The following is a 20,220-nucleotide window of genomic DNA, read 5'->3' on the forward strand; positions in this document are numbered from 1 at the left end:
AATTGAGTTTGCTTGTTTCACCTGATTTGCTTTTCGCACTGCACTAAACGGAAGCAAAATCGCGTAATATCAATACTGTATTCACCTTCCGTGCTGGTCAAATTCTGCTTGTGTGTTGCGACTTCGCTCGACGCTTTAGACCCAAGCCTCAGATTGCTGCTGTACAATTTACCGTTGTTCCTATTTTTAGGAGTCAGCATCTTGCAATTTGCTTTGGCTAAGGGCTTGGGAGTAGAGCCAGCGACCCCAGGCGATATCTGCGCGCAACTACAGCTGCCGAGGATTTTCTTCAATGCTTGGCGTCGCCGGGGCAGGCCCGCCCAGGTGCGGGCAGTTTGGCGCGTGTGCAGGGTCGGCACCTTCCCGCACCTGCATCCCCACCCCGTCCCGGTGCCCTTTACTCGGCTCACAGGCGGCGAGACTACGCCGATGAACTCACTCGGGCTTTTCCTGCTGCCCAGCTTGTCAATGCTGAGGGGTGAGGCTTGCTCGGAGGGTGGGGGCGCAGAAGGCCGGTTGCAGGTGCACGAGCCATCTGGGAACCCAATCTGCCCAAGCGCAGTGCTGCCTCTGTGCAACCCTCCCTGCCCAGCCGCAACAATGATATTTACTCTCCCCCCCCCCATGACTATTTCCTTGCAGCTCGGTGATTGACTTGCCCTTCCAACTGCCCAATGGCCGGCCCACCGCTCTACGCGTGAGCCTGCCTTCGCACTTTCCCCAGGTAGGCAAAGCCTCTTTTAAGCTTTCGCGATGTTCTCCTAGCATGTCCACTTCCGTTTACGACAATGAAGTGCTGCCGTGTGCCATGGTTCCCGCTCTAGATTCGTTATCCTTGACTGCGAGCCCCATTCGCCCTCGTCCCCCGCCCTGCCCTGCTTTACCGCACTCCGCAGGACCACCCAGTCCTGTGTGTGGTTGTGCCGCTCCAGCACCCAGCAGTGGACACGACCGGCCGCGTGCACCTGCGTGCCGCCGACCAGTGGGGCTCTGGCACCACCTCCCGCCGCCTGCCCGCCGACCTGGTGGCAGTCGTGCGTGAGGCCATGGCGCTGCTGAACGCCTCCGACCCCTCAGCAGCAGCGGCGGCGGCGGCTGCTTCGGCAGCAGCGGGCGGTAACGCCTGGCAGCCGGGCCCTGGGGCAGGAGGTGGCGCGGGAGGGGCTGGAGGAGGCGGCGCAGGGCCTACAGACCCGGAGGGCTTCCTGGAGTCGCTGTCGACGTCGCAGCTGGAGGCGCTGCTGTGTGATGAGGAGGCGCTGCGGAAGGCGGCGGCGCAGTGGCTGCAGGAGACGCCGGTGGGTGGCTTAAGCAGTGGGTGGGAGAGGAGGCATTGGCGGAGCTGGGATGAAAGCATGCTCTAGGGCGTGTTAACAAATGGGACATGTGTTGTTGGCAGGCAATGGCGGTCATGCGCTCACTCGACCTAGGCGCTGCTCTCACCCCCTATCTCTACTCCTGACCCATCCATCAGGCCGCCCGCGCGCTGGAGGACGTGCGGCGTCAGAACAAGCAGCTGGCGACGGCCAACCTGTCGCTCAGGTGGGTGGAAGCTCAGGCTAGGAGGAATAGTCAAGTTCTTATGGAGGGTGGCAGCGAGCCGGCAAAAGATTCAAGACGGCGCAGCGAGCGGTCAGGGCAGGGCGAACCGCGATAGGCAGAAGCCTTGCTATTAGTGACCGTCCTTTCTGCTGCCGCGACCGAACCTGACCGCAACCTCTCCCCTGTGAATCTGACGGCGCGCAGTCGGTCCATCGACGAAGCGCGCGGCCACGTGGCGATTGTGCGCAGCGGCGAGTACGCGGCCATGCGGAGTTTGTTTGAGGACCTGTTCAACAGGCAGAAGGCCATCATCACCAAAATGGGGCCGGATGCACTGCTGGCCCGGCTGCGACAGGAGGTGGACGAGGTGGGCGGGCGAGCGAACGGGCGGGCGGGCGGCTGAGTTGGGGGCGGGGTAAAGGGTCGGAGTAGACAGCGCATTGACAGACCGCGCAAATCCTGGACGTGGCATGGCCGCATGCATGGAGCGTCGTTGTGGGGTCGCCTTTGTCCCTCACCTTGCACCATTGGGCGTCCCTTTCCAACAAAGCCTTAGTCACAGTACCGGTACCTCAGGAAAGACCCGTTCCGACAACCATGACCCGCTTCGACTACATTGAATGAGCTTTATGCCCCCCAAACGCGCAGTCGGACGCTGCCAGCGATGAGCTGCTTGAGCGGTTCCAGTCTGGATCCATCAGCAGCCTGGAGGCGTTCGTGGACGCCTACGTGGCGGCGCGCGAGGCCTTCCACATGGTGGACCTCAAGCGCCAGGCGGCGGAGCACCACCGCATGGTACCAGACGACCTGATGCCGGTCTGGTCGCGCGAGGCCGTGGCGGCGGCGCTGGGGCATGGGCGGTGAGGGCGCGGAGCTGCGGGGGCTGGGGAGAGGGGGGGGTGCGCCAAGTGAGGAGAAAGAGAGGAGCGGGGGCCGGTAAGGAGGCGGGCTTGAGCAGGCTTCTGCTAGCCAGCATTCGCGAGTGGCACTGTTGAGGTGTTGAGGGACAAACCGAAGATCACAGGTGCCTACAGCACCGGTGCTTGCGCCTTGTGCTAGGAGTGGGCCGTGGCTATTTACTCTGGTCGCGTACAGTGATGATCTTAGACGTCAAGTGAAAGCTGTCGGTTGATGTTGGCCCCTGGCCCGTTGATGGAAGGAGCTGTGTGTGATTACGGTATGTTGCGCTTGCCCTACATCCAGTACGGTATTGGGGATGGTTGCAACGGGTAGGCGTCATATGACTCATAACTTCCATGCCGTGGGGTTACTGCATGGGCGACAGGATGGGTTCACAGCTGCTGGCCCCGGCCGCTTGTCGGGTAAGACGTGGCTTAACCGTTGTGGCGGTTGACTGCTGTTCAACTCGAGTGTGGAAGTTGAAGAATAATGTCCGCGCTTCAACACTGCGGCGCCGGTTGAAACGCCGAGCACTGTACGCCATTTTGAGCAGATTGTGAATGCATGTTAGTTGCGGGTTGCGGAGGTACCGACAACTGCCTTGCTCGACCACTCGAGTCTTGCTTGCAATCGAGCAGCCGAGTCACACCCTGCAGGAAGTCAGAACGTGCATGCACATAATGCCTTAAACCGTTGCCTATATAAAGGTTGGGCACAGCGTAGTCTTATATCTTACTGCTTCGGCTAAGCGTCCTGTGCTTTGTTGCTTTGCGCTGCTTGTATTGCCGCTCTAAGGCCGCCGAGTGACACGCTCCTGGCCTTCAAATGCTACTCTTACTATCATTGCTCGCCGCGCTGCTTCTATGCAGCGACGCGGCCGTCAGCTCCACAGTCTGCCCTCCCAACAAGGTCGAAGACCTCACAACAACATTGGGATTAGTAGCTATGAACTATCCTAATTTCCCGGTTGTGGGACTTTTGGCGGCAGTCAAGCGTATCGATGTAAAAATCCCAACCAGCGAGTACCCGGCGTCGCCATGGAGCTACACCGCGGCCTTCGGCGGATTCGGCTTCCGCAACTGGCCCAACAGTATTGTAATGCTGGTGGGTCAAGCATGAGGGCGAAGGCCTCTGAACCGGGTGCTCGACCGGTCACTGAAACTGCCCGCCAACCGCCGCGGAAAGTCGCGGAACTGGCCACGCACGCGCACCGCACCCAGTTTTTTGGCGGCGGAGTTGGAACCTTGACATCCTGCGCCACCTCGCCCCATTCCATTTATAGGACGACGACAAGGGTCGCATCGGCTCCTGCACCAAGAGCTTTACAGCCACCATGATGGCAATGCTGGTGAGTAACCGCAAACCACACTGCTGTGACTCTGGCGCCCTGACCCGCCTTGTGGGATTTGTGGGCAGGGACTCTAGCCATCATACTCGGGACCATGCTTCTCATCACCACCCGCTGCTCTTGCTTGAACTTGATTGGAACTTAACGGCGGCGATGCTGGTGAGGCTGGTGGCACTTGGGCACCCACCCTGAAGGGCCTGCGCGACGACCATGCCCACCCAATTTCACCCCGCCTCCGTAAACTCGGTGACTTCAGAACCTTCGAACTCAAACCAACCCCCCATACACGGTCGGGCAAGTGCTCGTAGCTGTTGCCGTGTACCATGTATGTTCCTTTCCTCACCGCGTCCCGCTATTTTTGCCCTACCCACTCTCGTACGGGATACTGTACGGGCTTTGCAGGGCATCTTTGCCCCATACCTTATCACTTTGGCCGCACACTTGCTGTCCTGTGTTGCGACACTACTGCAGATTGAGAAGAACACCACGTATGGCAGCCCGGCGAAGCGGCTGATGTGGAGTACCAAACTCAAGGAGGTCTTCCCCCTGGACAAGTGGGTCATCACCACGGCTTATCGGGATGCCACGCTACTCAACGTATTCAACATGCAAGGAGGTGCGTGGTATGTGATCGTCATTCCGCGCCCGTGCTTCCTTTCACGGGTACCCTGCCGCTGGTGTACTTTAGGCAAGCACTCAGGAGATGGGCGGACACCAACGTGGGCTGCACCCTGACGGCCTGCTGGTGTCAAGCCCGCACACGATTCATAGCCAGCGTGGCTTACCTCAGGGCTTACTCGCTCCCTTCATTATTTGCCTGGTGCTCACCCATGCCACTGCCTGATGCACGGCAGGGTTTCCGCGCGAAATTGATGACAGCAAGATTACGGTGGCCAACAGCGACCCACGCGGTCAGCGGGCGCAGTATGCAAAGGAGCTGCTCAAGAGCACACCAGCCAATGCTGTGGGTAATGGAACTGCCCTTTACTCCAATGCCGGCTACATCCTGATGGGGCACGTCATAGAGATTGTAAGTGTACCGGTACGGATAGTACGGACAGCAACTTACCGCCCGGGGGCGTGGGCCCTACTTGCCATCTACACGCGCACGCCCGGCACCCAGCACACAGCAGATGTGGGATGATGCATTTTGATGCCTGAGTTAGGCGAGGTGGGGTAGGTGCCTCCCACGGGTGCCTCCCACGGGTGCCTCGCCAGCAGCCGGGCTTAATAATTGGTCTTCCCCGCCCGCCCTACCTGCAGGTGACGAACTCGACGTGGGAAACCAAGCTCAAAAACATGCTACTGATACCCATGGGTTTGACCTCCGCCGCTCTGGGCCCGGTGAGCTCTCTTGATTGCGTGCATGCGTGTGTGCGTGCGGGCTATGATAGTCATGCGCCGATTGCTTACCGATTGCGACGGCGGAGTATAGAAAGCAAGTGGGTGGCGCCTGCACTACTCCTACCTGTCATTAGGCGGGACGGGGCTGGCATGCCCGCACGGTTACTCTCATTCTCTATGCACGCTTTTCCCATCCACCTCAGATCGGCGTCAACAACCAGAACCAGGGCGCGTACGGTCACATGGCAAAGGTGAGGGCCCCGCCGTGACGTCATCGCGCGCTTAGAGCCGTTTGCATCAGCGGTGTGGCTGCACTCGCAGCAGCTTGCTTGCATTTGGCCAAGTGGGCCTTAGCACCTTGCCATGCTGCAATCTGTGCATGCATGCACAAGGCATTAGTTGGGGCTTGACAAGTGGATTGCCCTCGCAGTACAAGAACAATCTTGACTACAGCGCCGTTTTCGGGAACACCATTGCGTGAGTTGAATTTGCTTACCTGGGCCACGAACAAGGCATTGGTGAGGGCTGTTCACATGACATTTTGCTCGTGGGGGGCGCCATCAGCAAAAGTATTCCTGCTTTCGTTTTCCACCTGCACACAGTGGGAAGGCGCCTGCGGGAGACTTGCACATGACCGCAAAGGACCACGCGTACTGGGTGGCGTGGCACACGCGCGGCCGCATGCCCGGTGGCGCCCCCGCCAGCTGCCCCTGCTTTAGCATCGGCTGCATCTACCCCTGCCTCAGCTCGAACAGTTTTGCGGTGCTCCATGCCGTCGGCGGCATGGCATCCTATGGAGCCGGCTTTTACCGCGGCGGCAACTCCTGGGCCGGGCCGTCGGCCTCACTGCACAATGGCGCGATCGGAGGTGCGTGCGTGGTGCGTGCGTGGTCAGAGTGCTGACCGCGCCGCCTTACTTGCCCGCGGGCGATACTCACGTTGTCCTTGCTCTAGTAAAAGCAAGACACAGGCTTCTGCTGCTGGGGTAATAAGCATGAACTCGCTCTTCGTTTGCTCCTGCATTTCAGGCTGGTACTCCGAGCAGTGGGTGATGCCTGACAAGGGCCTGTCCGTCAGCGTCATGACCAACCACTGGGTGAGTCGTGCCGCTGCTTAGACAGGCAGCGAGGCGATGTGCGTGCCATTCGATCGGTCTCATCTGAGGCGAGGTGGTTGGGGCGCGTGCATGCGGCACGTCGTGTTGCTCGTGCACTTTCCTGCTGGGCTGTGCCGACACGTAGCCCCCTAACCACGCATGCATGCATGCAAATCAGCACACACATGCCTGCATCCAATGCTGCTGCGTGCGTGCAGAGGCGCAACCAAACCGACAACAGCTCGATCTTCCCGTTCGATGTGGTTGCTGACGCTGTGTGTGAGTACCCTAGTAGTGTGGATTGTGCGCGCACGGCACGCAGGGCAACACTGCATGCATGGAAGTGGCACGTGCGTCTAGATAGGATGTGCGCATGATAATGGGCAGCCAAACCATAAACCTCACCTTTCTTGCTTGCACCCGCATCAATCATGACATGGCCGACCTTCCTAATGCACTGCCACAGCCACGCTCACCAAGAAGTACGAACTGCCGACGTGAGTACATACCGGTCCGATGAAGCTGCGGAGGGTCTTACCATTGCGTGCATGCCCCCGGAAGCACGCTCGCTCGCTCTGTTTCCTCCAACCCACCCGCCCCCGGCTAACTCACACGCTCATTGTCATGCCATGCTCTCTTTTGCAACCAATGCAACCTATGCCATGCCATGCCCTAACTTTCACGCTTCACAGGTACTGCAGCACCCCCAAGACGCTGCCGTACACGCTGGTGGCTCAGAAGGTGGACGCCAGCTGCATGCGCAACACCGTGCACAAGCCCTTCACAAAGTGCTCCTCAACATCAAGTGAGAGAGTGCGTGCGAGCTTCTAAGGGTTGTGGTTCTGCAGCAAGGACCAAGCGGGATTAAGAGACGCGGTAGTTAATAACACGTGGTTGGACAGCAGCTGATCGTGGCGGTGCACGCATGCTCCCTGCAAGCCCGGCATGCATGCTCCCTGCAAGCATGCCATAGTTCCTGATGTTGCTGGTTGCTAATACGGTATGCATCGATGACTGTGTACTTGTGCTTACTTTCGTGCATTCGAACGTCTTGCAGATGGCTTTGAGAAGCTTCCAGTTGCCCCCTTCAAAGCCGAGGTGTTCCTGGACTGTGCCAAGGCGTGTGTGGCAGACACAATGTGTTTGGCCTGGCGCTTCATCAGCCTCAAGAACGCCACCAACTACACAGAGATCACGAGCAGTGGCAAGGGCTGCCGGCTCATTTACAGGAGGACCATTGTCACGGGCATCGATTCGACCGGCCGGAGGCTGCGCGGTGCCCTGGCGACCGATGATGAGGAGCCGGTGGCTGGTAGCGATAGTGGTGCGATGGAGGCTGGGGAGCTGGCTGCTGAGGGATCAAGCCGTGGCCGCCGTGGCATGCTGGCGTTTGTCGGGCCGGCCTACGTATGCACCAGCGACAACTCGGCCACGTCGGGAGAGGTGCGTCGGGCATTGTGTATCATGAATTGTGTCGTACGTGTGTCGTACGTGCGCGTCACGCATGTGCATTCACTGATGCTCCAAGCGCGTGCGTGGGCTCCCCGGATACGGTAGCCATTGATTGCTGGCCCAGCTGCCTCTGAAGTGTACTCACCCTCGCATGGTCCGCAGGCCAAAGCAGTCAAGAGCAACTGGAACATCAACATCGGGGTTGACAACTTGGAGCCTTACAGCAGCTCCGCCAACGGACTGTGTGTCGCCAACATGACTGCTTGCTCTGACCTGTGCCTCAGCGCATCCCAAGGTGCGTGCACGGGTGGCGTGTGCGTGCCATGCGTGGGTAACATACTGTACGTGGTCAGTGGCTACCTGCAACCACAGAGAGGGGCACCTAGCCTGGTTTATGCATGCGTGTGACCTGCCCTTGTGCATGCCTTGTGAGCGTGCAATATGTGCGAGCGCACGTGTATGGTACGTACCAATCACGTGGCCGCTCAATCGCATGCGCCGGCTCACTTGCCTACTACTCGTGCAGGCATACCTGCCTCGGGCTTCAACGGCAACCAGGCACAGGGCCCCTGCCGTGCTTGGACATGGAATGCAGCCACCAAATGGGTGAGTTGCAGCATCTATCAGATTTAGACTCACTAGTTGCATGTGTGGTTGGAAGCTAGGCGCTGTGTCCAGATGCATGCATACGCCGATCCGTCCGCATCCACAATATGCGGGTCCCGCCCGGCCGGCACTGGCGGCCGCTGCCACTTAAGCTCTCAACTTCGCCTCATCAACTCTACTTGCACGCTTCATCCTGCAACCGCCTGCCACGCAGTGCTACATGTACTCCCAGACTCCCTCGGACATCACCATGGTCAGCCAGGCCCCCATCGCGCACTGCATTCTCAAGAGTGGCAAAGTCGCCGGATGTTAGACTGTACGTACATAAGGCAACAGGTGGCGCGCACACACGCACTCGTCATCACACGTATGCATGCCAACCGCACATACTGCGTACATAGATAGGCACCTGTAGGCACTCGCCATACGTCGGTACGGTGTCATTCAACTCGTCTGGCATTCTAGGCATTCCGGTATTATGACTCTCGAACCCGAAAACACTGGGGACTGGTGGTTGTCAATTTGTGTGTGGATTCGAGGACGTGGGTCGGACAACACAAAAGGCAACGGGCTTGTTCATATACATACCGTACTTGTGGAACAAATGGTTTCCCCCACACTTGAGGGATCTCTAATCCTGCTTGGAAGATGAGCACATCAGGTCCAAGGTTATTGGCTTGGAGTGCTGTTGGGCGCTCGAAACAATTTGTCTGGATGAGAGTGCTAGCACATAAGATTACGGTGCGCGTGTGGGTACGTACCGTATGATAGTATGTGCAGGCAGGGCAGCATGGACTGGCTGGGGTCGTGTGAGCATTGAAGCAGCACTCCAATCCCAATTCAGTAATTTCTAGATCGGACGCGTCGGACACAGGGTTCAAATGCTGCTTACAAGCCGGAAGGACGCGCAAGCTGACGCCGTTCAAACCGCCGTTACACTGTATGTGGTTACCCCTTGGGGAGCAGGGCTCGCCGATGCCGAGTTCGTAGTGTAACGTCGCAAACATAGTCCGCGCACGCACCCCCATGCCTCACAATATTCAGTTGAGTTATGTACATGCTTGTCAAGTCAGGCGTACCGAACAAGCCTGCGTACCGGTAAACCACTTGGTCTCTATAACTTGGCTGCACCATGCTCCTGTCCATCACCAGTAGAACACGTACGCTGCTGCGCAGGCCCCCGTTGTATCAAGGTCTGCACCTCCCCTCCCCCTCTTGATGAGCATGGCTTCTCCACCCACCCCCAACCTCCTCCGTCCTCCTCCCATCCTCCTCCACCTCCACCCGCCGCTTCCGCCTGCCTAAGCACCCAGCCGCTCAGTCATCCTCGTCCGCCACCTCCTCCTCCACAAACGCGCCGGCGTCGCTCTCGCGCAGGCCCAGGTTGGCGGGGCCGCGGCGCTCCTCCGCCATGTCCAACGCCACGCCCAGGCTGCGGTAGATGTCCTCCACCATGCGTGTGTCCAGGTAGGGCGACAGGATGATGCCGCGCCGCCGCATGGCCTCAATGGCCTTGTAGGCCTCATTGGGGTTACGCGCCTCATACCTGGAGGCGAGTGTATAGGGTTGGAACCCCGGGGAATTAAGGATGCGCAGGGTGTAGGTGGGGGGCGGTTGTGTGGGTTGGCAAGAGGCTTTGCAGTGGGAGCGGGGCGGTGCACGACGCTGTACCGGCTTGAGGTCAAACATGCGCACGGAGCAACTTTTGAGCGCAAGGAGGTGTGGCAGCAGCCCGCACTCACCAGTACTCGACCATCAGTGCGTACACGTCGCCGATGCGGATTCCCGCCTCCAGGTCCTGTGTGTATACACATGTGTAGTTGAGCCAACGGGATTATCAACTTGCACTTCACCTTACCCTCCGTGTGCAACTTCACGCGCCTACTGGACCCAGGAGTCGGCACAGACGGCCCCCTCCCACACACAGCAGCTCCAAGTCCCAGCACACCCAGCGTCACATCCAGCGCCTCCCGCCTGCGCACCGACCTGGCTGTTGGGCGGGATGGCCCGCAGCAGCTCGTCGCACACGCGCAGCGCCTCCTGCGGGTTGCTGCCGATCAGCTGCCGCGCCGCCACGAACTGCTCCGCCACGGCGATGCGGTCGTTGATGACGCCCACGCGCGCGTCGCGGTCGTCGTTCTTGGACTTGGCCACGTACTTGGCCGCCTCGCGCATGGCCTGTGCGGAACATGGGGTTTGCGTTGTTACGAAAGGAGGGAGGGCGCGACGAGTGGAAGAGAGGCGTGGCGCAATGCAGGAGCATGGACGCCAGAAGTGCATTGACCCTGCGCATGCGTGGTCCAGTGGTCCCACCTGCCCTTCCCCCTCCGCCTCTTAGCGGCATTTCCCCGGTCTCTCACCTGCAGCGCCTTCTCGTAGTCCCGGTACTCGTCCACCTCAATCTGCGCACACGCCTCGTAGAAGGAAGCCAGGCTCTCCCACGCCGCGGCCTGGAGTTTGGTTGTGTTGGTACAGCACAGGCAGTAACGCACAGCACGGCGTAGTTTAGCGAGTGGACATGGAAACGCAAAAGTGCCACATCCAGGCTAGGAGGCACTGCGCCTCGCTTCTGACATCGTGTCCGCGTCAGCACACTGTCGTGCAACCGCTGCCCCGTGCCGTAGCCCTGCCCCCTCCCGCACCTTGGTGTAGAAGCTGATGATGTGCTTCATGAGCTCGGGGTCGGAGTGCCAGTTGAGCGTCTGCAGGTAGTTGGCGGCCATGAGGTAGATGTCCTTCTGGCGGGACACACCTGAGGGGCGGGGAGGTAGACAGACGTGAGGGTCGACATGGTGGATGCGAACAAGCCCAACAAGGGTAAATTGCGGTAGGAACTAAAGGCAGCTGGAGGCTGTCGTGCCCACCATACGGTACACGGTACCGGTACCCTCACGGTGAGGCCCTGCATTGGCCCTTACCCGCAAAGAAGATGATCTTCTCGGCGTCGCCGCCACGCAGCAGCGCCTTCATGGCCTTCACCTTGTCGCCCGCCTTCATGATTTCGTGCGTTGACGGCAAGTGGTTGGGTGTAGTTTAACGCTGCATCGTGCGGCTCCATGCTATGAACCCATTGCCTCACCCCACGACACCGCAGCACTGCAGAACCGCACTCACGCCCCCTACCCCGCCGTCCTCCACGCACGCGCACCTGCGTGTACTTCTTGGCCGCCAGCTGGAAGTTGCCCTGGCGCTTGGCCACCTTGGCAATGCGGCAGATGACGTTGTTGCGCTCGTCCGCGCTCACTGCGGCGTTCTTGTCCGGCGTCATGGAGTCCGCCATCTCCTGCAGGAGTTTGAGACACGAGGCCGCACCAGGGTTCAGCGCACTCCGTCCAGCCTCCATACACACAGTTTCGACCCGTTCCCCTTGAGCTATCACAGTACAATCAATGATGGCGCCTGGAGATGCCTGGCTGGCTTGCTCGGGGCGCCTGCAGGCGCCGTCAACAAGCTTCCTCGCCCTCGCCCACCTCGGTGATGGACACGTCGTGCTCCACGCACAGCTCCAGCGCGCGGCCGTACTGCTGCGCCGCAATCAGCATCTTGACGGCCTTGTCGTTGTGGCCGAAGCCCATGAAGAACTCGGCGCACCTGGAGGGGGGCAAGGCGCGAGCAAGCAAGCGTGACGCAACGAGCCTTTAGCTGGGGACAGGCTCAGGTGGTAAAGTGCTGTCCACCGTATTCATACATCTATCTCAAACTTGCCGAACGTATTCTCAACAAACGCAAAAAGCGCGCAACGCCTCACAGCACGCACTTGTTGTACAGGTTGGGGTCGCTCTTCTCGGGCGTCATGTCGTCCGTGATGTGCTGCAGCACATCGAACAGCTGCGCCTGGAAGCACATCTCCACGGCCTTGCTCAGCTTGCCGCCCTTCATGTACAGCGTGGCGGCCTTCTCGTGCTGGCCCTGTAGCGTTCAAAATAATGCGTGTTGGGACGGAGGTCAGGAGGGTAGGAAAGCGCGAGGCGGCCAGGCGCTGTGTAGCAGGGTAGGCTCGCGCGGGCTTGTAGACTGCACTTGCGGTGGCATACACGCCTTTATCCCCCGCCACCACCGCTATCGCCTAGGCCTAATGCAGTCCATGCAGCCCCCGCCCCGTTCTGAAATGAACCCAACCACCATCCGCGCCCTCAGCATATCAATACATTCCGCACCTTGGCGAACAGGTAGTCGGCGGTGTCGATCATGACGGCGGGTGTGGACTTGAGCGCCAGGTTCATGAGGTCGCTGTCCAGCTCGTGCGTCTTGGCCAGCCGCACGCCGTGGCTGTAACGCTTGGCCTGCGCGGTGTTGGTGTGCAGAGGTGGGCGCAGTGAGAGGTAAGGGTGTGAGCGGGATGTGGAGCCACGAGCGCGGCGCAGTGCAGCCCGGGTCGCCGCCTCCCTCCACCCAAGCTGCACGGGCCTTGCTGCAAGCCCAAGATGTGCACCTGCTCCCGTATGGCTACCCGTGCTGGTGCCTGCGCGCCCTGTCCACGCCCTACCCCACCCAGCAAAAGCTGCTGTCCGACGGCCTCACCAGTGTGTAGTAGCGGATGGCCTCGGGGATGCGGCCGGACGCCTCGTACTGGCGTGCCAGGTGGAAGCTGGCCGCGTTGTCCGCGCTGTTGGTCACCTAGGAAGTCATAGAGCAATAGGAGCAGCAGGAGCCGGGCATGCGGCGTCAGAGGTCCAGAGCCTGCTCGGCGCTGTTGTATTCTATACTGCCACTGCCGGCTCCCAATACACACCGCGTCGGGCATAACTTTGCCTGCCCCTTCGAGCCCCTGGCCATCGACAGACCGGCGCAGGCGCACGCACCTCATCCTCCGCCGCCTTCCAGTCGCGCTGGAAGCAGTGGATGCGGACCATGGACAGCGAGTCGCCGGCCTTGCGGTAGCAGTCCAGTGCCTTGGCGTACTCGCCCAGGCTCTCCAGGTACTTGCCCCACCACAGGATCAGCTCGCGGCTGTCGTTGGCCTGCGGGGCGTTTGTGCGACGTGTGCGCAGGGGAGGGCAAAATCCGGGCGTCAGGGTGCTAAACGTCGGACGCGAGCTGGCTGTGCGGATGGCGACAGAGCAGCTTCGGGGTGTGTCAGCGTGTCTTGCTCGCTCGCGTTCAAGCACAGCGCAACCGTTTGATGCCCCAGGCTGCCCGGCTGCGAAGCATTCGTAACGCCCAAGCTCTCGGCGTGCCCAAGCTCCTGCCCCACCAAGCTGTTCAAATGGCCCTCGCCCATACCCCGCAGTTGCGCTCCGTTGCCGCTGCCGCACCTGGATGTAGTTCTGCAGCTCGGTGAACTTCTCCGCCTCGAACAGCATGCGTGGCACCTCCACCAGCCCGCACCCGGCAGCCTCGTAGTGCTTGCGAGCGCCCTCCATGTCCCCCTGCCGCTCCATGAACTGCATTGAAGAACAAGCAACACATGCATACGGTTGTGATGTCTAAGGGCCGTTACAATATGGTTAACATACCGTACCGGGGCACAGGGGAGCCGACAGGGATCAACGAGACGAGTAAGCAAATGAAGCACGGCCACGCACCTGCCCGTAGGCGTAGTGTGTGGACTTGAGATGGATGCGGTCATTCTTCTCCGCCACCTCCAGCGCCTTGTCCCACTGGCCGCACGCCCGGTACAGCTGGTTCAGCAGGTCATACCTGAACCGCAGTACGACAGAAGCACCAATTGCACGACCTTCATGTCATGGCAGTGCTGATTTGGCCTCGCCACCCTTGGGCCTCGCCAGCCGTTAACACAACAAGTAAAGCCCAAGCGAAGCATGGGCCGCCGCCTTGCCGGCTTCCAGTGTACTCCACACCCACCACGCCTCGGCCTGACCCCACTGGCCCGGGGGCCACCCCCCGCCTATGCATGCGCGCTCATGCTGCCCCACTGCCCATGCTGTGCTCACCGCTCGCAGGCGATGTACAGCTTCTTGGCGTCCTCAATCATGCCCAGGTGCACCGCCACGGTGGCCACACGCGCGTCCGCCTCCTCGATGGATTTGGCCTCGCGCAGCGCCCGGGCGCCGCGCGCGTGCTCCATGTTGCTCAGGCAGTGCTCTGGCGGCGGCACACATTGCGCGCGGGAAGTTGATGTTAGCACACGCATTTCCAGCCGCTAGGTGCATATGTACAGCAGTCTACTTCACAATGTAGCGTGATGGGGCTGTGTCCCTGCCCGCAGTACCGCGTAGCAACCTCAGCTCACCCGCCACGTCCAGGCGCTTGTTGCGGATGCACATGTGCGCCATGTTCTCCCACACCGCCGGGTTTTTGATGGCCTTGACGCTGCGGAACGCCTCGTCCATGTTGCCAGTGGCCAGGTTGAACGAGAAGTCCAGCAGCGCGCGACGCGTCTTGTCATCAGAGTCCTGCGTGTGTGAACGTGTGATGTTTGCGCAAGCATGACAAAGAGGGACACAAGTTGCCCCCGGGGTCCCCGCTCCCACTGGTCCACAGTGCCGACCATTCCGCCATTCATCGCTTCAACAAAGCTGAGCCGTGTCAACACCCTGCAAGCCCCATGTGTACGTTCCGTTCCCTGCGTACCTGCATGCCTTGGAAGCTGGTCATGATGGCCTTGGACACGTTGCTGGTGAAGGGCTGGAAGGCGCCCGACCCCGGGGCCGGTTGCACCATGCTCTTCTTGTTGGTGAGCAAGTGCGGCGCGCATGAGCCGATGCAGGCGGTGGCGCCGCCCGTGTGGATGGGTTGGTACTCCTGCGGTTGTTGAGCATTGGGTGCGCAGGTGGCACGCCGGCATGTTACCTGCCTGCTAGTCCTTCCCAACCACTCCTATTCCAGACAAGGTACATGGACTGCCCTAGTGGGCTGTTATGCATCAGCCCTTGCCCCGCACCTGCAGCAGGATGCCCTTGTCTGGGTCCACGAAGATGATGGCGCAGTCCACCACGTGCGCCGCGTCGCCGTGCGGCCGCTCGTCCACGTTGGCCTCCGTGAACACCGGCTGCGAAGCAGGGGGCACGTTGGACACCGACGTCATTGCCCGCTGTGGAGATCTCGTGCTTCAAGTAATCATGGTGACCCCTTGCCGCCCCTGCCACCTCCTGCGCCTTCCCCCGACACCCCCTCACCGTGCACTGCACCACCAGCAGCTTGGGCTCCACGGTATCGAACATCAGCTGCACAGGCTGGCGGCCCTCGGGCGTGAAGTCGTGCACGTGGTGCGTGTTGGTCTCGCCGCACCACACCACCAGCCGCACCGCGCGTGCCGGCTCCGGCCCCACCACCAGCGCTGCCACCAGGTTACCGTTGCCATTGGCGCGCATGGCCATCACCTTCCAGTCCTTGAGCTCGGGCGGGCACAGCGGCGCTGTGGCGCCGCGAAGGTACGGGGTAGGAGACGTTCAGAGGTGAAGCGGGTGCCGGGAGGCGAAGCAGGTCGAGTGGCACATGGACCCCATCTACCGTACCACTCCCGGCTTTGCAGTGCCCATCAGGCCGTCACTTGTGTCAATGTGTGTCCCCCAGCGCCCCCCGCGCCGCGCCGCTGCTTACCCGGCCCGGCGTGCGGCTTGGCCTCGCGGCCGGCCACCTTGAGGATGCGCACGATGTTGGCGCTGGTGACGACAGCCAGGTAGTCGCGGGCCACGTCCATTGAGGTGGGCGAGCCGTGGTTGTCGTCAAACATTAGCGTCTGCTTCACAGTGCCTGCGCGTTGGCAAGGATCAGGGGCGGGGGCGGGAGATTCCGTTGAGTTACGAACGAGCGGAAAACGTGATCCAGGGGCATGCATCCTGGGCGACGGCCCAGCGCTGATTGCGTCCCATTGTCCATTGGTTTAGCCCCGGGATCGTCGCCCCGGGCCGGTGCCGAACTCACCCGCCATGTTAACGACCTCCACTTTGTTTTCGGCAGCGCGGTAGACGGAGTCGTTGTTGATGGCCATGCAGCGGCTGGTGGTCTCGAACTGGGAGGCGGGCATGATGTCGTTGGTCTCGGTCACCTTGTACACCTCGGCGCGCTCGCCGTCCCACACCAGCAGCAGGCCCTTGCTCAGGTCCAGGCCCAGCAGTTGCATATCCTGCAGGAGCGCAGCGACAGCGCAGGGAGTGCGTGCTCAACGGCAGGGCAGGATCAGGAGACGGCAGCCGCGCAGTGCGTGCGGACATTGCCTGTGCACTCCGGCCCTGCCCTGCACGGTGCACTGCGTTGTGGCCGGTCGCCGGTCGTGTGCATCCCCATGCCACCGTGCAACTGCGCCCACGCGCCGACATGCCCTCCTCTGGCGTGACTGGCCCTCCCAGCGCACCTGCAGCTGCAGGCGCCCCGGCGGCCGCTGCGGCTCCACCTCCAGGTTCTCCAACACCACACGGTCCACCGCCACCTGTATGAAGGGAACGGACGGCGCATACACTTTGCACGTGGGTTTCCTTCCGTCGTGCTCGCTAAAACACGTCGCCTCGCATGTCAGGAGGCCGAATCCCGCAGCGAATTCATATGGCTTCATGTGCGCGGTCTTGCGGTACGCACCTGCATGATGGCCACGCCGTCGCGGAACTTGTAGCTTAGCATGGTCTTGCGGCACACGTTGATGGCGTCATTGCACGCCACCACCATCAGCCGCGGGAAGGGTCCCCACTCCATCGCCAGGGCACGGTTGCCGACCTGCGCGCGGAAAGGCCACACACGCCAGGCCACAAGGCGTCACATCACCGAACCAGGAGCCGGACATGCGCACTCCACTCGTACCGTATTCCGCAAGACCCGTCTCCCACCCTGCCCTCAAGGCGCCCCCCCCCCCGCGCTCACGAAGAAGGCGGGCTGCATTTCCCAGCACTTGGCGAAATCCAGAACCGGCTCCAGGTTGAGGTTGGGCTGGTTGAACTTGTACATCATCACGCGGCCGTCAGTGGTGCCCACCGCCAGCAGGTTGTAGCTGCGAGGTGAGGGGGTCACCGAGGGCCGGGGAGGAAGCACGGGTATCGTGAACAGACGTGTAGCACGCCTGATGCGGTGGTTGCAAAGCCATCCCCTACGCCATACGATCCAACGCAGCGTCCTTGTATCTCGACGCCCAGCCCCTGCCGCTCCAGCTTCCCTCAACACACCGCTTCACCTCCGGCCCTCTCTACCCATGCCCATCCCCATTCCTCACCGGTCGTCGTAGGCCAGGCACACCACGCGGCTGACCAGGCCGCTATCCTGCTCCAGGTTGAGCACGTAATTGTCCTCCGTGTCAAAGTTGTACATGCGCACCACGTTGTCCTTCTCACTGGCGCTCGCCAGCGTGTGGTTGCCCGCCCATGCCACCTGAAGGTTTGCAGGCATAGTCAGAGCCACGCGAGCGGGCTGAGCCACGTCGTACAACTGTGTCCTCGCGGTCAGTCCGTTCCATTCTTCATGCACCTCGCCATGCCCCATCCCCATCGCGGTGTCGCCCTTTCGGAAGGGTCACCGTGCACCCTTGAACCGGCTGCAACCACCACCTGAATGCATGGCCGCCTCCTTCTTGCCCCGCTTTTCCCTTCCAAACTCCTGAACCCCCCGACGCGTGCGCCCCGCACCTGCAGCCCCGTGGCCGCCTCCCCGGTGCCGGTGGCAAACTTCATCTTGGAGGCCGTGACCCAGGTGCCCAGCTGCTCGTCGCGCGTGAGCACGTTGAGCGTGCAGCTGCTGCCCACCACCAGCAGCTGGTCGCGCTCGGGGTAGTGCACCAGCGTGTGCACGCCCTCCGACATCTCCACCACCACGCCGCTAAAGGGGCAAACAAGAAAGCACGGACGTGCCGTTGCAGCGGGTGACAGAGATTACGACGTGGGTACCGAGATGCTGCCGGCGCGTAGAAACCCAAGTAGGTGCAAAGGGCCCGGTCAACATGTTGGGGCATAAGGCTCCCGTATGCGTCCCCGGCCTGGCCGTACCTGTAGCCCTGGTCATTGCACCATTTGACCACAGCGCGCTCTTGCGCGTCCGCCACATAGAACGCCACCACCACCTGTTCGTGTCAGCCACGGAACAGCAACGGAGTTGGCCAACAAGTAGTGCGCCAACCTGCCGGGACACCCTCCTCGCTCGCCTTCCCCTCCGCAAAAGCATCCTCTGTCCTCTTATCCTCACCGCTTGCTCCTCACGGCGCCCACGCCCAAAGTACGCCGAGCCCCATCGTCAGTCCTAAGGCCACATGCGCCGCCCACAGTCGCAGCCCTGGCACCGCAGAGCGTCGTGCCATCGGTCCACCAACCCTCGGCCCCTCAGGCCGCCTCCCGTCTGGTCTTCCAGGAGACTGTGGTCCTCGTCGCAGAGCCCCCACCCCACCCTACTGACCCACCTGGCTGTTCGTGTCCGGCATCTCCTCAGGCAGGCCCACCACCGTGTGCCGAATCACGGCGCCGGGCTCGTCGTACGCAACGACGTGGATTGGCCGCATGAGGCGGTCCGTCTTCCACATTGAGATCTGTTGCGATTCCCAGGAGGTGCGGGCTGTTAGCGTTAGCGGCCATGCGCAACCACCAAGCGCAAGCAAATGCCCTCGCGGCATTGTGAGTTGCCTGCCTCTGGCGGCCCGTACCTCCAGCACCAACTGGCCGCGAGCCTGGCCCCCACCTATGGCCTGGTAAAAGCTTCCGCACTGCGCCTCTACTGCTCCCCACCCAGTCCAGCCCAGCCCAGCCCAGCCCAGCCCAGCCCAGCCCAGCCCAGCCCAGCCCAGCCCAGCCCAGCCCAGCCCAGCCCAGCCCAGCCCAGCCCAGACTGGCATCCACCCGCCCACCCTTTGACAGGCATGCATCCAGGGCACGTGTCCTGATCTGGCCCGATGCCACATGACCGCCCGGCCGCATGTCCGTGCTACCGGATGCAGGGGTAGCCAGAGGTGCCGTGCCCCCGCCGCACCTCTCCGCCGTCGCGCTCCGCCCCCTTTCCCCACCCCGCGCAGCCGCATACACGGCCCCTCGCTCCTCGAACTCACGCGTCCGTTTTCATCGCCCGTAATGAGCCGGTCGCCGCTGGCGGTCCACGTCATGCTGCTGATAGTGTTTCGGTGGATTTTGCTGTCCTCCTCCAGCTTCCGCTCCTCCGCGTTCCAAAACGAGATGGCACCTGCATTGTTAAGGTGAGCTCCCATGGTGTTGGCGTACGGCATCAGGCAGGTTCAACGCACGCTTCCAGTGTGTCAGGACACGGTGCAAGGACACGGTGTTGCGCCACCCGCCGTCCCATACCCTTCGATCCGTTATGCGCTCTCCGTGCGTGACCCCTCGTACACACATATGCTCCTTGAATACACGCCGCTGTTTTGAAGCATAACCGACCGGCCGCTGCCGGCGCTAGGACCACGCGCCTCCCTGAGCTCACCATCCTTCCACCCGATGGCTAGCAGGGGCAGAAGCGGGTGCCATGCTATCTTCGCGCACTCTGTGCCACGAACGTTTTTTATGTTTGCCTCGTTATTAGGGTCCAGCGGGCGGCCCTGCAGCCAGCAACACAAGTACTGAGTACCAACTGCCCCCGGCTGCATTCAAACCAGACAGCCGCACCTCCTCATTATAGATTCCGACTGCATTAGGACTGAGTGCAACCGCGAGGAGCGAGGGATAGCCGGGGGCCTGCAGTGCACATGCCAAGGCGAAGTTGGGCTTCTTAGGGAATGCAGAGCGTGCAGGGCCCTTGACATATATGCTGCAATCCTAGGACGCTTCCAATGCGAGAAATGGTCCCACTGCAGCTGCCGCAGCGGTCGACTCGAAGCGCGTCCCCTGCTTGCCTTTGACCAGCCAGCTATCACGCCAGCTCTCCCCGATATCTTGGTAGTATAGTAAATTTCCATCTTGCGGTGCTTATCTTGTCAAGGCAGAACGTCACTGACACATTTGCGCTTCTTGAGTAGAGTTCCTATGAAAGGCTTGCAATGTATAACCAACGATCCCTTTGCTATCCTAGGAATACCATAAGACATTGCAGTGAGGGCAGGTTCTTACCTCCGGAG

The 20,220-nt window shown here is 61.2% G+C and overlaps 3 protein-coding genes across 3 annotated transcripts; 2 read left to right on the top strand and 1 right to left on the bottom strand.

Annotated features, from left to right (window-relative positions):
* Positions 1 to 56: 56 nt before the first annotated feature.
* Positions 57 to 3,222, top strand: CHLRE_08g362550v5 (uncharacterized protein). The gene is made up of 7 exons (XM_001695964.2): positions 57 to 324; positions 413 to 478; positions 643 to 724; positions 897 to 1,298; positions 1,475 to 1,542; positions 1,747 to 1,909; positions 2,191 to 3,222. Exons 1-7 carry the CDS (start codon positions 293 to 295, stop codon positions 2,404 to 2,406), a joined length of 1,029 nt encoding a protein of 342 aa, XP_001696016.1. The 5' UTR covers positions 57 to 292; the 3' UTR covers positions 2,407 to 3,222.
* A 54-nt stretch (positions 3,223 to 3,276) lies between these two features.
* Positions 3,277 to 9,146, top strand: CHLRE_08g362600v5 (uncharacterized protein). The gene is made up of 16 exons (XM_001695965.2): positions 3,277 to 3,546; positions 3,725 to 3,790; positions 4,262 to 4,406; positions 4,645 to 4,820; positions 5,054 to 5,134; positions 5,338 to 5,385; positions 5,565 to 5,611; positions 5,737 to 6,002; positions 6,163 to 6,230; positions 6,449 to 6,509; positions 6,697 to 6,727; positions 6,923 to 7,035; positions 7,288 to 7,673; positions 7,845 to 7,977; positions 8,209 to 8,288; positions 8,503 to 9,146. Exons 1-16 carry the CDS (start codon positions 3,388 to 3,390, stop codon positions 8,599 to 8,601), a joined length of 1,959 nt encoding a protein of 652 aa, XP_001696017.2. The 5' UTR covers positions 3,277 to 3,387; the 3' UTR covers positions 8,602 to 9,146.
* An 18-nt stretch (positions 9,147 to 9,164) lies between these two features.
* On the bottom strand, positions 9,165 to 20,166 carry CHLRE_08g362650v5 (uncharacterized protein). Its single transcript, XM_043064849.1, has 32 exons — positions 19,999 to 20,166; positions 19,772 to 19,840; positions 19,590 to 19,704; positions 19,204 to 19,334; positions 18,565 to 18,690; positions 18,158 to 18,231; positions 17,801 to 17,990; positions 17,392 to 17,546; positions 17,046 to 17,172; positions 16,767 to 16,901; positions 16,546 to 16,620; positions 16,116 to 16,317; positions 15,792 to 15,944; positions 15,368 to 15,606; positions 15,133 to 15,240; positions 14,823 to 14,993; positions 14,482 to 14,644; positions 14,183 to 14,333; positions 13,814 to 13,928; positions 13,544 to 13,672; positions 13,091 to 13,249; positions 12,810 to 12,905; positions 12,446 to 12,571; positions 12,046 to 12,197; positions 11,759 to 11,879; positions 11,437 to 11,571; positions 11,207 to 11,279; positions 10,931 to 11,040; positions 10,649 to 10,738; positions 10,275 to 10,466; positions 10,031 to 10,086; positions 9,165 to 9,834 (listed from the first exon to the last, which is right to left on the bottom strand). Exons 1-32 carry the CDS (start codon positions 20,059 to 20,061, stop codon positions 9,606 to 9,608), a joined length of 4,230 nt encoding a protein of 1,409 aa, XP_042921850.1. The 5' UTR covers positions 20,062 to 20,166; the 3' UTR covers positions 9,165 to 9,605.
* Positions 20,167 to 20,220: the final 54 nt, after the last annotated feature.

The sequence above is a fragment of the Chlamydomonas reinhardtii genome, chromosome 8 (assembly GCF_000002595.2).
Source record: "Chlamydomonas reinhardtii strain CC-503 cw92 mt+ chromosome 8, whole genome shotgun sequence".
Lineage (NCBI taxonomy): Eukaryota > Viridiplantae > Chlorophyta > Chlorophyceae > Chlamydomonadales > Chlamydomonadaceae > Chlamydomonas > Chlamydomonas reinhardtii.